At 40.9% G+C, this 17769-nt stretch overlaps 3 protein-coding genes across 5 annotated transcripts; 2 read left to right on the top strand and 1 right to left on the bottom strand.

Moving 5' to 3' along the window:
• Positions 1-218: 218 nt before the first annotated feature.
• Positions 219-7604, top strand: LOC116699697 (protein crumbs homolog 1). The gene is made up of 8 exons (XM_032532403.1): positions 219-413; positions 745-1716; positions 3088-3638; positions 3796-3961; positions 5521-6439; positions 6555-6596; positions 6724-6846; positions 7305-7604. The coding sequence occupies exons 1-8, from the start codon at positions 365-367 to the stop codon at positions 7552-7554; spliced, it is 3072 nt and encodes a 1023-aa protein (XP_032388294.1). The 5' UTR covers positions 219-364; the 3' UTR covers positions 7555-7604.
• A 453-nt stretch (positions 7605-8057) lies between these two features.
• Positions 8058-13267, bottom strand: LOC116699701 (sentrin-specific protease 5). 3 transcript variants are annotated; one of them, XM_032532409.1, is made up of 10 exons: positions 13070-13267; positions 11177-12360; positions 10970-11075; positions 10611-10758; positions 10441-10491; positions 9659-9733; positions 9376-9504; positions 9149-9232; positions 8979-9029; positions 8058-8869 (listed from the first exon to the last, which is right to left on the bottom strand). In XM_032532409.1, exons 2-10 carry the CDS (start codon positions 11979-11981, stop codon positions 8753-8755), a joined length of 1566 nt encoding a protein of 521 aa, XP_032388300.1. In that variant the 5' UTR covers positions 11982-12360; positions 13070-13267; the 3' UTR covers positions 8058-8752. The 3 variants fall into 3 exon arrangements, with proteins under 3 accessions (XP_032388300.1, XP_032388299.1, XP_032388298.1); XM_032532408.1 differs by having other exon boundaries at positions 9367-9504; positions 9659-9734; positions 10442-10491; XM_032532407.1 differs by having other exon boundaries at positions 9367-9504; positions 11177-12357.
• A 1876-nt stretch (positions 13268-15143) lies between these two features.
• On the top strand, positions 15144-17551 carry ahsg2 (alpha-2-HS-glycoprotein 2). Its single transcript, XM_032532417.1, has 7 exons — positions 15144-15437; positions 15868-15975; positions 16125-16206; positions 16326-16480; positions 16569-16664; positions 16835-16906; positions 17017-17551. The coding sequence occupies exons 1-7, from the start codon at positions 15240-15242 to the stop codon at positions 17416-17418; spliced, it is 1113 nt and encodes a 370-aa protein (XP_032388308.1). The 5' UTR covers positions 15144-15239; the 3' UTR covers positions 17419-17551.
• The last annotated feature ends 218 nt before the right edge of the window (positions 17552-17769 follow it).

Genomic DNA, 17769 nt, shown 5'->3' with positions numbered 1-17769 from the left:
GAAGTTGTAACAAAGAGAAACTAAATTTATGTTTGTGCCTCTGCTCAGATAAACTGCATCAGCTCTCACATCCCACTGTTTTCACAAGGTGTGCCTCATGACACTTATATAAGCGTACATCAGACTTCTGTACAGGGACGAATTTTTGAGTTACTCAAACTAGTCTCCTGGATGAACCCCTCCCTTCACCAACACATTTAATGTATAATACATTGTAAGTGCATTAGCCTAATCCCTCCTGTCTGACTCGCACCGCTCCAAGCATTTCAGTGAACAGATACAAGCACGGAGGCGTGGAGAGGTCTTTGACCTGAAATGAAGATATTACCAAACATCTCATAATTTTGATGACTTGTTGAAGACAATGTTGAGTTTCAGCGTGCATATGTGGATGTTATGGTTGCTTTATACAGGTAATGTTTACAGTATGTATGTTGTAATCAGAGATGTGTATTTTTTCCTAATGTCATCTAACCTTATCATTGTTATGTTTGTTTTGTCTGAGGTGTTCAACAAGTTTATAGTGTAAAGCACAACATGCATTTGTATAGTTGCTTTAAATTTTAGCAGATATATTAGTATTTTATGTTTTCCTTTCTTATCTTTATTCTGTCAGTTAATTTGCTTCTAAACACATGTTTGGGACTGTGTGCTGAACCTCACTGACACGTGTTTAAAATTGGCCTGCAGTTTCATTTTTGATTGTTTTAAAGAAGTAATAATGGATTGTATTTGTCTCTCCAGGCACTTTCTCCGATGAGAACATCAACGGCTGTGAACAACAGCTATGCCATAATGGTGGTCAATGTGAGAGCCACAGTGGAGGTTTCAGATGCGTTTGCTCCCAACAAAGCCAAAATGGGCGCCTGTATGGGGGAGAGAACTGCACGACTGCACTTACAGGCTGTGATGATAACCAATGTGAGAATAGAGGAATATGTTCTCCCTTACTTGTTAATGATCAGCATACTTATACATGCATCTGCCTTGCTGGCTTCACCGGCCCTAAATGCCAGACCCCCACCGTCTTCTCATTTGAGTCCAGAGGCTACAAGTACATAGAGACTCAGCTTCTCGACCCAGAGGCTCCTCTTAATGTGACATTCAGCTTCAGGACAGCGAGACCGGTCGGCACCCTCTTGCAGCGCAGAGTAGATGACCTGCTCCTCAGCATTGAGCTCATGGACGGGCATCTGTGCCTCCGCAGCCTGAGAGGTCAAGGCTCCAGCACGCTGGTTCAGGAGCTGCCTGAGTACTTGTCCAACAACAAGTGGCACACGGTGGAAGCATCACTGGGCGGTGAGGTCAGCCTCATCAGGCTGCTCTGCGATGCAGGAAGCTGCATCAGAGACTCCAGCGCTGAAATCCAGCTGCTTGAGCAAGCCTCTGCTCTCCCCGAGCCAGAAACAGTTCGTCAAAGCCTCTTCATAGGAGCAGTCGGGGCAATCTGGGGTTCAGGCCGAGCAGGGGATGAAACAAACTACCCGCCTGCTTTTCTGGGCTGCTTCAGAGATGTGCTTGTGGACTCACATCTGGTGTTGCCTGCTGTAGTGCCAGAAGATTCAGATGCCCAAGAAAACATCACTGTGGGATGCAGCGACAAAGACAAGTGCGATGACAGCCCATGTCAGAACCGAGGGCGCTGTGTGAGCCAGGGCTGGAGGAGCTACGTGTGTGAGTGCCATAGGCCGTATGAGGGAAACAACTGTGCAGAGGGTAAAACATACACACATTAGCACCACTGCCTGTCATTTCACATGCATTGAAACAACTTTAATGCAACCACAACTGTGGTTCAGTTCCCAAAATATTTTCTTGCTTTTTTGTCTCTTTCCTCTAAGAAAACATGAGAAAACTTAAGTACACCACTCTAAAAATAGATTTTCTTGCTGTGATGAGGCATCACCATTTTGGCATTTCTAACAAAAAATGTTATTTAATCTATAAAATAGTGGGACTATGACAAGCAGGAGGATGATGACACTGATTTGTGATGTGTTTGTGTATAATATGTAGGGCTTACTGCCGTGCTTTAAATGTAGATTACATTTGCATAAAACAGAAGGCTTAGTTGTATGAGCAGATATATTTAGACATTTTTGACTGACTTTGACATGCTATGTGTGTGGAGTATGCTTTCACTAATTGTAACATTTATATAACACTTCTCTAGACAGAATTACTGTAAGACATGCTGTAATATCAGGTAAAGGTCGAGTGAAGTTTAACCTCATTAGTGTCAGTGCGGAAATCTCAATGTAGAATGATTAAATGAGTTAGTGAACTTTAAAGGAGCTTACAGAGAAAGTAGAAATAGCACTGTGTTCAGCCAAACAGTCAAGCATTAGGAGGCCTTTAGCAACACCTGGACTGAGGATTAAAAAAACGTGATTTTCAGTAGCTCACCGGTCCTCATATAGACTCCCGCCATGCAGAGGCATTTTCATTGGTTCGTTTTCTCAGCAGCTCCTTCTTTTCAATGAACAAAGAGCGCTCTGCTTTGGTAAAACAATGCTGGAAATAGTCCATACTCTCACCTGTTTATCAAAACAAGCTTTTATGAAGTTAGCAAATGCTTATGGTCCATAACATTGACAACTGCAGAAAACACAATGAAAAGAAAAGCATGAGAAGATTTTAAAAAATGTCTGTCCATTAGGCCAAATATGAAGCCAGCAGTCGGTTAGTTTATGTAAAAAAAAAAATAAAAAAAACAGGAGGAAACTGAATATTTAAATTCATGTTGTATCTCATGTTTGTTTAATCTGTGCAAAAACCAAAGTGTGAAAAGGACAATTTTTCGTTTTTATGGGGGTTATGTGCTTGAGTATTTCTTTGCACCGAGCAGTTGCCAGGCAACAAATGGAGACTCCTGGAAGGAGCGAACCTAACCAGCTGTGGGCTGTAGCTTCACATTTAATAGACATCAATGAGAGTTGTATTAAATCCTCTAATGTGACTCTTGTTCAGAAAAGCAAATCAGCACATTTTACAAAATGTCATACTGTTCCTTTAAGATGTTCTTTTTATCAGGTTCTGTTTAAGTTTGACTGTGGAGGCTTTTTTCTCTTCCCTGTGTCCATGCAGAGTATATCACAGCCAGATTTGGAAACAAAGATCTGGGGAGTTATGCTTTCTTCTCTTTGGACAATGACCCAGGTGATACTGTGACCGTATCTATGTTCATTCGCACCAGACAGTCCAGCGGCCTGCTCCTCATCCTAGCCAACAGCACCAGCCAGTACCTTCGCCTGTGGCTGGAAGAGGGCAGGGTCAAAGTTCAGGTCAATAACTTTGAGACCCTTGTTGGTCAGCGTAAGGTCAGCGACGGCCATTTCCATCTGGTGACTGTGAAGGTGGAAGGAATGGCAGCCATGTTGCTCCTGTCAGCCCAGAGCCAGGGCTCTATTCCCATTAGGCCCATCCAGGTCCATCCTGGGGATCTGGTTTACGTTGGGGGGCTACCAGACTCAAGGGCCTCTGCCTCGTTTGGTGGCTACTTTAAGGGATGTGTCCAAGACCTGAGGATTAACAGCAAAAGACTGCAGTTCTATCCCATTGTAACTCCTGTGGAATCATACAGCCTGGAGCAACTCATCAATGTTTCACAAGGATGCATCAGTGACAATGCCTGTGTTGTGAGTTATATCAGTCATTATATTGTCTTTAATGCGCTACACTAGTGACAGATTTTTCTATCTATAGATTTCTTATCTGCACTAATAACGAATGAGGGTACTGTATAACATACAGAAGGCTAAGCTTGATTTATTTGGGTTGTTTTCTCTTCATTAGGTCAACCCTTGTCTCAACGGGGGAGTGTGTTACTCCATATGGGATGATTTCATCTGTAACTGCCCCCCCAACACTGCAGGGCAACGCTGTGAGGAGGTGAAATGGTGTGAGCTGTCTCCCTGCCCCGCCTCTGCAGTTTGCCAACCCCGCTCTCAGGGCTTTGAGTGTTAGTGTCTTAAAATAAGGACCTTTTGCTTTATTCCTGTCTTAGAAATAACATGGGAAAAATAAAAGTCTCTTTGTTTTTCTAAGAATGGCCAAGGAATAGGATCTATGAAGTATAATGTGTACAACCACCCTGACACTTAAAAAAAAAGAAGAAGATCCATAATACACACGTGTAAGCCTTGCATTATACTAGACCATTTTTTGTCTTAGTTTGTTTTCACTGGAGGGACCATCTGCAATGTGCTGGTGCAGGTACTGATTAATTACGGTGTGGCTGATTACGGAAGGGAACAGCAGGGATCCTACATAGGATTCCTCTAAGACGTGGTAATCCCTGGTCAGACTAAGTCTACCGCCACATGCCTGTTGATGTTTATGATGACAAGTCTTTCTGGAGATGTCACATGTTCACAAAGAGAAAAAGAGGGGAGCCGTTGATCCTGAGTAGCTGCCAGTCCAAGCCTCTATTTTTTCTTCTGTTTTTCATGCCACCACGTGGTTGTATTTGCACACACATTTATCGAATATGAAGCTCTCACTTTCGGCATTCAATAGCTTCTTTTCTCTTCTCCTCATTTTCTCCTTGTGTTATTTACTGACCCATTTTGGAAGCCTTCTTCCTCTGTTTTTTTTTTAAAGATTATTTTTTTGGCATTTATTGACAGGACAGCTTAGACATGAAAGGGGAAAGAGAGGGGGAATGACACACAGGAAAGCACCATAAGTGGGAACCAAACCCACAACCTCTGCGTCGAGGACCGAGCCACTCCACACGAGCGCTCCCTCTACCACTAGATCGCCCAAGCACCCTTTCCTCTGTTTATTGTAGATTCTTCAATGTCACACGGCTGCCAATGGCCCAGCACACAACACAACATGCAGTGTAACCACAGTTTCGTTTCTGTTGTGAACAAAGCAGACAATAATGTTTTGAACTGCCCTGAAACAGCTTAAAGATCCTGTAACCTTTTTGCTTTATATACTGGCCGATGGGTACCCACATGAACACACAATGTTTTGCCAAAGTTGCAACAGTTAATTCTCATTACTGTATTTGTGTTTTTATCCTTCATACTCATTTGAAGTGGGCTCAGTTGGGAAAAGAAGATACATGCTACCATGCATCAATCGGGACACACAGTCCAGATGAAGTAGATTTTTACATGAACATAAATAATAACAAAATAGGTTGTTTTTTTTAAACTTAAATTTTAACCAATTGTTTGCTATTTAGTCATGAGTACCAATTAACTTAGCACCCCTGAAACCTTTTCATAACATCTCGTTTTGACTTATTGCCTTCCTGCAGTGATGTACAGGTGTGCTTTAGGACACAACCGATCCATCAAGTTTGAAACTCTCAACCAGAGAGGGCAATAACTGCTTTATAGCCTGATGTTAACTTAGTCTTAAAGATTTGAAACCAAGTTTTCAGAGGCTTTAATGTTCAGCAGAAATAATTTTAGGAAATTTGGGAACTATGTCTTGGCCCTGCACTAGATCAGATGAATGGGAAAACTACAGTAAAAAGTAAATCTTTACATTTTTCTCCTTCAGGTTTGTCTTCCGTAACATTTCGGGTTGAAAGCAGCATTTTGCACTACCGGAGCAACGGGAAGATTAAGCACAGCCTCTGCAGTGTCTCCCTCAGCTTCCGCACAAGACAGTCCGCTGCCACCTTACTGCATGCACAAAAGGACTCTGACTACCTCACCGTCTCACTCCTGGACTCTCATGTGCTCATGGAGTTCCAGGCTGGGGCTGACAAGGATTCCCTCAAGGTGACAGTTCAAAGCCAGGGTCCAATCAGTGATGGAGAGTGGCACACTGTGGAGCTAAGCAAGGAGAACCAGACACTCCCGACCTCCAAGTGGATCATGGCAGTGGACAGAGGCAAGATAGAGCCAAGCAAGTCCAAAACAGCTGCGGGTGACCTTGGTTTTCTTAGGGAGGAAGCAGACATTTTTCTTGGGGGACTGAGCCTGGACGCGGGAGTAAACCTGTCTGGCTGTCTGGGCCCAGTGGAGATCGGAGGCCTTCTTCTCCCTTTCCACCTTGACACAGAGTTGAACCTCCCCAGACCTCAGGAGGAGCAGTTTATGAGGATAAATGGCAACGATGTGCTTCGATACGGCTGCTGGGGCGCCAGTGTGTGTGAACCCAACCCTTGTAATAACCAGGGTGTGTGTGAGGACCAGTTTGACCTGCACCACTGCACATGTCCCTCTGAGTGGACGGGGCCTCTTTGTCAAGTCCCAACAGACACCTGCATCTCCAGCCCCTGCATCCACGGCAACTGCATCAACTTATCGGGGGGATTCATGTGTGTGTGTGAGCCGGGGTACAGTGGACTACAGTGTGAGCTGGAAGTTGATATGTGTGAAAACAGCAATTGCAGCAAAGGTGCCACGTGCCTCAAAGGTTTCACAAGCTATGCATGCCTCTGCCCTAAGAATCTGACGGGGCAATACTGCGAGTGAGTTCTTCCACAGTTTCTTAATATCTCTGTGACATTAGACGTACAGTAGCACACATCTGTAATAGGTTAATGAGCTCAGAGTTGTACTGATTTACAAACTGGTCTCTTACAGGGAGAAAGTTCCTGAAATCCCATGGTACATTGAGAACCATCTGTAAGTGCTTTTACATAACACAGGAAAAAATACTTTTATTTTTTCAGTACATGAAGTAAATATTACATCAACCAGTGGCAATCTAGAGGACATTGACATATGTCCTTGGGTTCTTTTATCTGTTAAGACTTCCCACGTTGCCTGTATCTACATGCATGGGTACAAGACGGAACTACAGCTGCTTTAATGGAGGGAACTGCTCTGAAGAAGACAACACCTGTTACTGCCTGCCAGGTTTCACAGGACAATGGTAGGACATCCATTATGACGTTTAATCCTCTTTGCTGACCAGCGAGGTTCCTCGGCCCTGTAGGGGTCAACACCTAATGGCTCCACATGGGGTCGCTAGGCAGCCGCACAAGGCCACTCAGATTTGATATTTTGATATGTCTGTGATTCATTTTGAAAACAGGAATAATAAACTATTTTTTTAAAAAGAACATAATCAACATTAAATGGATTTGTTAGTACATCTACACATGAGAATCTTGGGAATCAAACTCAGGGTCATGAGCCAGAAAATGTTGACAAACTGCAGCGGGGCCTGTGATGAAAAATGCCATCTACAATGTTTTGATGATCGATGAATTGAATGGCTATGTGTAATGTTAAAGTTGTTGCTTGTACTGACAAACCCACAAAAAGAGTATTGCATGGTGCCTTATTTTGTTCTTGATCTATAATCCTATTGTCTTGTTTCCTTCCTAGGTGTGAGAAGGATGTGGATGAATGCGCCTCTTACCCGTGTATGCACGGAGGCTTCTGTATAAACTACGTGAACAGTTTTGAGTGTGTGTGCGATATAAATTACTCAGGGAAACACTGCCAAGTTGACGTCAGCGACTTCTACTTATACCTTTTCCTGGGCCTGTGGCAGAACCTCTTCCAGCTGGTGTCCTACCTTGTGATACGCATTGACGATGAGCCAGAAATTGACTGGGGATTCTTCGACAATTAGGCCCCTGACACTGACACACTGGAGTACATTTGAGAAAATGTAGTACCCTAAAAATTACATGTTATCAGGAACTTGCACACATCACATCATCTAATCTGTGATGCTTTACAAAAAAGGGAGGAAAGAGCCACTACATCTGTTGATGAATTCAACTTTCTCTGTTCTTTACCTTAATGAGTCCAAATGTTGCAACCATTTTATTGTTTTGTATTTAATCAAGTTACACCGATGAAAGTTTTTCTGATCTCAACACACTGAGCTCACAAGAAGAGACAGGAAACAATTGCAATATTTGTTGAAACTGTATTTTATTATATCTAGTGTACTGACAATGGCAGTAATAGAAATGTTTGTTGTGAAGAGATGCATTTGGTAATATTACATGTTGCTCCATATTATAAAGTATATTTATACATTTGATCTGGTTCTCATACTGAAAAACAGTTTGTCTTGTGCCTTACATTTCCGCTTGTTATCTGGAGCACTGCTTTCAAATCTGTATGTTTTATAACTGTTCAGGGACACACTCGATTAAGCCATACTCTACTGGATATGAATTAAATACCTATCAATAGCTTGAAGGTTGTGTGTTTCCACGTGTATGTACTACAATATAAATGACAAATGCTATTCTGCATGCAGTGCATGCAGAATACATGTACCTGATCCGTACAGTGAAAACATAAAATAAACTTTATGAAATGTTTGGATGCTGTCTGCTTTTATTTAAAACTTTACATACATATTTCTTTTATGCATTTGGATGCCGATTACAGTTTCCTTACAAACAATACATACAGCTTCTATTCGGTCATCTGGTGCCAACAAATGTCAAACAAAGCAAAATTAGATTTACAAATTGTGCAAACAAGGTGTACAGATACTTAATTAAAAACTAAGTAACACCTAAAAAACACTTGAGGATCGAGACAGATTAGATAAACATTGACAGGCAGTCCAACCGTTAAGGCTCTGTAGGTCCACTGTAGATGTGTAAACTCCAAGTTGAGGTCTAACAGGAATATAAAGATCTTTTTCTAAATAACATGCCTGATTACATATTGATCGTATAAATACAGTAATCATACAAGGACTGTGATTTAGCATGAAAAGTGCACCCGATTAAAGACACTCCTACTGGGGTAAACCATACAGTATCCACTCACTGCAATGCATACATCCATACACACAATAGCCTTCAGCCCTCTTCATGGAGCTTACAGTCACAGAGTTCTTTGTAGATCCTCTTGCGTATCTTTGGTATGTCCTTCTGTGAAAACTGGAGAGGTTTTGCCAGAGCAAGGCATCTAGAGTACTATAAATCAGATCAAAAATAGAGTTAGTATATGATAAGTTCAAACAGTCAGACACCATAATAATTAAAGTCATGTACTGTATATTAAGCTTGACACGCATGTTGGTACCTCCAAGACAAAAACTCCACAGTCATTTTCATTGCTCTGTTGTGGGATTATCTGCAAAGGACAGCAGGGGGAGACAAGAAATCACAACAGGTCTGTTTCTTTTCTCCCCTTTGTACCACTAGCAGTTCATGTAGTCTACCATCACACGCTACAACACCGGCAGAACATACCTCATCGAACGACACCGCCCAACCACTCTCAAAATCTGTTTGCTTCTTCTCCTTTGCTTCCGACATCAAGTATTTCAGGATGTTCTATAATAAGCAAAGCATGAAGAAATAACAGTTTTACAATGTTTTACAGATTACAGAGAAATTCTTGCAAGGAAAAGCAACTGAAATGTTTAAGTAAGTTGTTAGAGTGACATAAATAAAATACATGAAATTACCCTTGCAACCTTTTGGAGTGCGTTCCCTTGAGAGTCTAAAAGGCAGATCTTCTTTTTGCCAATGTCAGCTGTCACTAGACACCAGTGAACCTCCAGGTGGATCGGCACCACAAGCAAACATTTAGAAAACAAATCCACCTGTGCAAGAAAGAAGGGGTTCAAGCCACTAAGGCTGCTTTCTCTTCTCTTAAAAATAAAAAGGTTTCAGGTTTTTTTTCTAAATCTGTACGTGACATGAAAACAGCAATCTATATTAAACTGAGAACCACACCACTTCCATCTTAGACCTAACCTGCTTTGTCCATCTCTTAACACCTTCATATCCTTTAGTCATGAGCTGCCTGTGGAAGAAGCTGTTGAGGAAATGACCTAAGAGTTGGGACAAAAGGAGATCAAAATGACAAAACTACAATAATTTAGGCCTGTGCTAGTTAATATATGGTTTTATACCAGTCAAACTATGCCATTCAAACACTTTGGGTAATCTTCAAAAAAGAAATGTATAGATCTCGGCCTGATAGATTTTCAAAAATTGTTATTATCTTTTCTAAGTTTTTCAAGTACTGTATAAATAAGAGAAATAGGGCAATTCTGCAATTACAGGCAGGTATAGTGATTAACTAAAGCCCTTGTATACATCTGTTAACTGGCAACCTCATGGTGATGAAGTCTCAAGGTAGTCACTGTGTCTGACTCTGACATAGTACCTAATATAACCTTGTAAAACTACAACTAGTCATTTTCACACTTTAGTTTTTGTATGGATAACAGAAACAAGATAAAAGGTGAAACAGTGCGCTTTAGAGATACTCGTAGACAGTGTTATCTTTGGACAGAGCTGGGCTAGTTATTTCCCACATTTCCAGTCTTTATGCTTCATATTTAGCTTACAGTCCTGAGAGTGGTACCAATCTTTTCCTCTAACTTTTGGCAAGAAAGCAAATATGCGTATTTCCCAAATTATCAATAAAAATTTCAAACTATTCCTTTAATTACTGGCAATATATCAATAACCCTGGCAGGTAAAAAGATTACCCTTCTGAAAAAACATGCTATCTAGGTAGAATTTAGGATTACCTTGTGATGGGCAGATTCCATAATCAATTCTCCATACATGTTCATGACCTTAAGCAGGAAGAAAAAACAAATATTAGTTACATTCAGCATAAACATTCAGACTTTTCTTCATCATGTAAATCTTTCCATGAAAAACAAGGCAAAGTCTTGGTGTGTTGGATGATGACCTGGTCATTGAGCCAGTTCTGATCTGCCAGTGTGGACAAGTCATCCAGTGTCAGAGTGTGTTTCTTGTAGACCACCTGGAAGGAAGGAACAGGCTTCTGAACGATTGCAGTTTGGTATTTGGCAACTTCAGAGAAGATGGCGTTTTTCCTGCACAGGTAGAAAAATACAATACAGTTGGTCCAGGGAAAAAAATCACCACAGTTACCACTCGGAATGCTCCACCTCCTCAACCTTTAAAAAATTACAACAACCACAAAAGAATTACTGCTGTTAAGTGATTTTATCAAGCAAACAGAGACAATGAAATGATATAAAGTGATTCAGAATAGTCAAATTCAGATTTTTGACAAAGATGTACCTGTCGCTGAAATCAGTGTTAAACTTCCTCTCCAGATGTCTCGACACGTCTCTCTTCTGTAATGGGATGAAACTTCCATATGTTTTGTAGAAGTCATCCAGAAATTCTAGAGAAACATGGAAACATTGTCATTTCAGATAGCTATGAAAAACAGAAATGTAAACCAAAAACAACGGGGGGGGATTGTAAAAGTTAAAATAGGTATACCATGGATGTCCTTTGTCAGTAGGCTGACATCACATTGAGAAGACGCAGCCCTTTTACTGGTGATTCTCTCATCAGTGTCTGTGTTTGTAGCCTGGTCTTGACCTAAACTGGCAGCAGTGAATTGTCCCGAAGGGTTGTCAACCTCAAACCTTTGAGCTGGTACCATTGTCCTTGGTTCTTTAAAGTGTGTAGCTAACCCACAGGCATCCCTGTCTGTACTTAACAGGTCTTTGACAGGGCAAGAAAGTTTTAAAGGGTCGGTAGTTTCACTGAGCTGTATCAAAGTTTCTGTTTTCTGAGACGGCACCATCTCTGTTGGCAGGATTTGATTGATGATACCCGCAGAAACAGTTGAGTCCGTAACCAGGTTCTGCAAGGAACTGGAAGCAATGAACGTTTCTGACAGACTGACAGATTCACACAGCTTCAAGAAGCAATTCTGCCCTCTGAGCATGTCCTCGGAACCTCCAGTATCACATCCGAGAGGTGACACAAGAGCTGATGCAATGACTGAACTTTCAAGGTTTGTTGTGTGGTAAATTGGGACCTTCCTTTCATTTTTCAGTGATTGTGTCTTTACACTGAGGCAGGGGCCTGGGCTTATCCCACAAGCTCTTTTCTTTGTTCTGAATAAACCAAAACGGTATTTCTCCCTCCGCTTCCTCCACATCCAAAGCTGTAATTTACAACATAAGCGTCTCTTGGTTCGCCTGGAGAGATGAGAAACTCCTTTGACTGAAGACAGGAATCCCTTTTTTCTCATGAGGTATTTTGCTTTGCTTCGGTGGCTCTGTGTTCGGTGCATCTGGGAGAGATTGATTGAACGATGGAGGGTCACATGAGAGCACGAGTTATGGGTATCCTTTCAACTGCTGGAAGCTCTGAGTCAGATAGCTCGTATGCAACAGTGCTGAAACAGGATTTTATTTGTCTAGGCCATGGTCGACTGTCTCTAATGACTGCTTCAGATTTTGATTCACATCCACTTGATACTACAGGTCAGCTGTTACCAACTGAACCACAGTAGACTTGAAGTGGAAAGGTGAGTACTCGTGTTGGATGCTGATGTATTTATGGGCTCACTCACACCTCTATAGAATTTCCATAGCTTACTCAGCTGTCCTTGTAACTGCTTCCACTTCTGGCGGCTTCTTAAGTAGAGTAATGCACAGTCTGAACATCTGCTGGAATACAGAATGGATGTGTTATTATAGGCAGGGCTAAAGTTACACATAGTTTGCCCTCTCCGTTCTTGATCCGTTTTCATTGTTATGCGTGGATGGGTATACGGCAGTTAACTAGGCAGTGGTGGAATGTAACTAATTACAATTACTTGATTACTTAAGTATAGTACAACACACATATATATTATGGAATGGTTAAAATCAGTTTCCCTTTTTAACATTTCAACACATCAGTAATAATAGTCAATATATGATAATACAGGATTCAGGAGCCAATATGCTGCATAGTACCTTAATATTATGTGGATATTGTTGAAGAGCAACTTTAAAGGATCTGAATACTTAAGTCACACCAACTTGAGAGCTTCGTTTGCAATTACAAAAAAAAAACAGACAGTCTCGTGTGCACAGATGACTTAATAAGTATTTCCCTCTAATGTTTTAGTAGAATCCAAAACCTTTCAAAACGCATTGATTATCTCGCAATGCATTGTAAAAGGATGTTTTGAATAGCCGTTCAAAAGAACTTACTGTGTGTGAGTGACCCACAGATAGCCCACACAGGTAAGGTAACAAATATTAATATTTGATTTCCTCCCGTCTGAGCCCAAGCAGATACCCTTGCTAACTTAGCCAACATAGCTATAATAAGACACAACAACTGAGGGTAACAAATGGTAAGCGGCTAGCTGTAACCTCTCTGCCTTACCGTTACTGTCTCGTTTACTTCATTGAAACTTCGTAGTGGGGTGAACTATTGCCTGATAAAAGGCTACCATGTCTACTGCCTGGAGAATTAATGTACTTTTAATTTAAGATGCGGCGTTTAGCTGTTCTACCTCTTGACATGCAGCGTACTAGCATCATGTATACAAGACATTCCACATTGAGAGTCGCGTGTGGAGTGCGTCACTCTTGCGCCGACCAATCACATTTTACTGGGGAAATTTGTAGAATGTAGTTCCTTTAACTGTCTATGTGTAGATTCTGCTGAGATTCTGTCAGATTCCTTTGTTATGTTGGCATAATGTATACGTTTCAGAAGGTGCGACAATAGCAGTATCTAGCTATGCATTCCTCCCCGTTTGATTTATTATTTAGCAATGCCATCACTTTCACATTATTAATGCTAAAAAATATCTATACTCCTAATGTCTCATCGGTTGTTTCTTCTTACCATTAACCAAATGTGAGAGGCATCTGCACAATGCAGTAAGCAGAGAAACAGCTTGTTTTTTTTCATGACAACTGTTATTTGGTCTTTTATGTTGAACTGGCAAATAAGGCCTAATTAAGCCATGGAGAACGGCCATTTTCTTATGAGAGCTTATCATCACGTTTTGGAAATATCTGCTGAACTATGCAGCATGAATAACCAGGATATGTGGGGATCCCTGTCACTGAAATCAGTGTTCACTTTATGTCTTAAAGTCTTCAAATATCCTGGGATTGGAAACATTGTCTTTCAAATAGCATTGAAAATAGAAAAGTAAACCAAAAGATAAAGACAAAAACAATAAAAGTGGGTCTTTTCACAAGTAGTTTCTTCCTCAGTATTTTTGTTACCAGCCTGGTCCTGTCCTGTATAGACACTTGTGTGTTATGAAAGCTCCCAATAAGGTCAGAGCAAATATGTGGGCGGCAGCATTGTCCCTGTCCTTCAACTATGTCCCTCCTGAGCAAGTCACTGAGTTCCTTATGACAGCTGGTTACTAGTGGTGGAATGTAACTAAATACATTTACTCAAGTACTGTATTTAAGTACAACTTTGATGTACTTGTACTTTGCTTGAGTATTTCCATTTTATGCAACTTTATACTTCTACTCCACTACATCTTAGGTAAAATATTGTACTGTTCACTACACTACATTTTTCTGCCAGCTCTAGTTACTTTTCACTTGCAATGTTACTTTTCAATGCAATGTTTCTGTTTGCCATGGAAGGATAAAGTGTTCCTTTATGTGTTGAGAATATTCTCCTACTTCTTAGGCTAAATAAAATCTTTTTAAAAATCCTCTTGGATCAGCTGGAAAAGGCATTGTCACAAAGCTTGAAACGGCGGTTTTTGACTTTTTAGAGATACGTGGTTCTCACAGGACAGCAACGCTGCAAACATGTGATGATCCTATAGAATATGATGCATTGCTGTAGATTAAACTATCCAACGAGGATTTAAAATGAGCACAACCTTAAACATCTACAGCAGTAAAACGCAACACACATTAATGCAGCAGTAATATTTATCTAAAACTTTATATATACACACTAGTAAAACACTGACAAGAAACTAATACTTTTAATTTCGATACCTTACTGATAATACTTACATACTTTTACTTAAGCAAGGTTTTGATTGCCAGACTTTAACTTGTAGTACTTGGAGAACTTTCACGGTGTGGTATTAGTACTTTACAAGGATCTGAATACTTCTTCCACCACTGCTGGTTACACAATATGGGTGTTTGAACATGAAGCTCTTCACACATTTTGGATTATATTTAATTCAAGAAAAAAAGTGTGTCAATTTGGCATAGCTATCAACTAGAAATCACAGGTAGTGTGAGATGTTTCCATATGCTTAGCCATAAAATACAGCAAACCATTGATGATTTAAATTCAGACTGTTTTGCGCAGCCAGACTTTGTCATCTTACCTGTACATTTGTTTTGGCAGCAATCCTAAAACAGCCTGCCCACATGTGACACAGGAGTCAAGGGGATGATCATTGTGTTTAACTTGGCTCGGTTTTCCTGTTTAAAGTACAGGATAGACGCACCCCAGGCTGCATAAGCTTGGCCCCTTCTCTTTACCTTCATCATCTTCTCAAATGCTCTGAAACGTTTTGGTTGCCTGTGCATCTCTCATCTCTCTCACAGAAATGAATCTCCTGGGCATTACTGTAGTTCTGGGACTACTGGCGGGGGTCTGGGCTCAGATCAATGTTGTAAGACCTCAGTGTGACTCCCCTGAGGCAGAGGAGGCTGCTCAGGTGGCTCGGGATTACCTCAATACCCAGCACACTCATGGCTACAAGTATGCACTGAACAGGATTGAGGACATCAAGATCTATACTAAGGTAAAGTCAGCAGGTGTAGTGTTTGTGTTACCAATTTACGCCTTCTCTTTTCCTGTTTTTCAACTTTGAGGAAACATGGGATGCAGTACATTATAAAATGCTAATCACATTAATTTCCTCATGACCACTGGATAACAGGGTTATATGATGTAAAAGATCAAACTGTAACCTATAATATAAATGTGTAACATTGTACACTTAATAAAAAAGAGAAAATATTCCCTAAACATTTGCCAAGCTTAAAAGTGTAGTAAATGCCAGGGAAATCTGCACCGTTTTAGATAAAGTAGGTATTTTGGTGAGGATACCTCCTTACTTGCCCTAAACATTGCACATCTTTCCTTCAATTGTGTTATTTTATGTCTGCACCCAAATTACGACACAATCAAAGTTGAACAACTAAATAATGTTTCCTTTTTTCTTTCTTTAGCCTGATGGAGACATGTATGTGCTGGAAATTGACCTGCTGGAGACTGACTGTCATGTGTTGGATCCCACACCTCTTGCCAACTGCACAGTCAGGCCAAAAATATTAACGGTGAGACCCTTTAGTACACAGAAGCTCTTATCCGCTATATGAATTCAACCAAATGTCACAATACTGATAACTTTAGGATTAAAATCCATGAGACTATAAAATGTTCAAATTGACTGTATTACTTGGAATGATTCTTTGTCTCCAATTAGGCAGTAGAAGGCGACTGTGATGTGGTGCTGAAGAGGGTCAGTGGAGCTCTGACTGTCACAGCTTTCAAGTGTAAAACAGAAGGTAAATCATTTACATCACCTTACTATAACCATATGACGTCCACATTACATTCAGAAGATGCCACAAGAATGTCACCCTAGACACAGAAACCTTACATTTCTTTCTTTGATGACATATAGAATCAACAGAGGACTTCTGTGTGGGCTGTTATACCCTCCTTCCCCTGAATGACACCACAGCACTGGAGTTTGTCCAAGCTTCTCTGGCAACCTTCAATAACATGACTGTGAATGGAACATTCACCGTTATGGAGGTTGGAAGGATGTCATCACAGGTGGACCCAAACTCTGTCTAGATTATTTTTCCCAACAGATTTAATGCATCTTTACGTTCTAATTTGTGTCTGTCAATACTTTTCTCAGGTTGTGTCTGGTGGGCCAATTTATTTTGCAGAATATATTGTAGTTGAGGCTAATTGCATTGATGATGCCTGCGTGCCCCTGAATGACACCATGGCTGTAAGTACATAAAGCATCTTTTTAGTTTTCCACAGTATTGAATGGTTTAATGTAGTTTTAGCCTTGCTGATAAGCTAATCAAAGAACATAGGGAAATGATTGATCTGGTCACTAATGCTCCCCTTAAACACAATTTCTTTTAAAAATCAAACAGTTTTTTCCTCCACCAGGCACGTGGTATTTGTACTGCCAGAGGTTTCAGCACGGATCACACAGTGGACTGCAAGATGTTTTTAACTGTGGTAAATCATTGTATTTAACTGTTCCAAAGGATTTTTGATGACCACAAATAAGTCAAACTTTTCTTTTAAACATTTTTCCTAAGCCTCTGTTGATGCATACCCTTTTTCAGATGCCTGTGGTAGATGTCAACAGCACTGCAACTCTTGCCATGTCACCAGCAGTCCACGCACACACAGGCAGCCTGTCACCCATGCACGGTCTGAGGCACCACAAACTGACTACTCTCTACAACCCTCATCTCAGTGGCCTTCTGTCTGAATCAGCAGAGTCTGCTGAAGTTGTACCTGCAGGCCCTACAGTGACTGATACTGTTGTAACTCCTGCACCTGCTGCAAATCCTGATCCACTTACGGACACTGGATCAGCCTCCGATTCCTCAGGCAGTGCTGAAGTCCCTGTTGTGTTAGTAAAGAGAGATGTACCTGCCCCTGCAATTGTTGACACTGTGACTCAAAAAGACCCCATTGCTTTTGTGCCAGTGTTGTGCCCAGGAAGAGTCAGATTCTTCTAGTGTTTAGGTCCAAAAGACCATCTCATTTATGCTTCCTTCAGTCACACTGGCACAAGAGTAATGTATGGCTACAATGAACATGTCCTGTGTTAGGTAGATGTAACAAATAATTCCTACAAACAAATGAAATTGTCAAACAAGCCTTGTAAGGCTGCCCTTAAAACCTCGTAAAAAAATGACGATAAAGCTCTGCATTGAATACATCTTTCAAGGCTAAGCGTTGTTCTTTTTGGTGTACGCTACTTCAGTACATTTGATGGTCAAGGATAAAATTACCTAAGCCTTTAACAGCGTTGAGTACACAATGATTGCTCCAAACTTTGAATGACTCTTGTGCCAAGGGCGTTTGCA

Source organism: Etheostoma spectabile, chromosome 12 (genome assembly GCF_008692095.1).
Source record: "Etheostoma spectabile isolate EspeVRDwgs_2016 chromosome 12, UIUC_Espe_1.0, whole genome shotgun sequence".
Taxonomy (NCBI): domain Eukaryota; kingdom Metazoa; phylum Chordata; class Actinopteri; order Perciformes; family Percidae; genus Etheostoma; species Etheostoma spectabile.
Note: the sequence above shows the minus strand (reverse complement) of the source record. Positions and strands in the feature narration are given on the sequence as shown.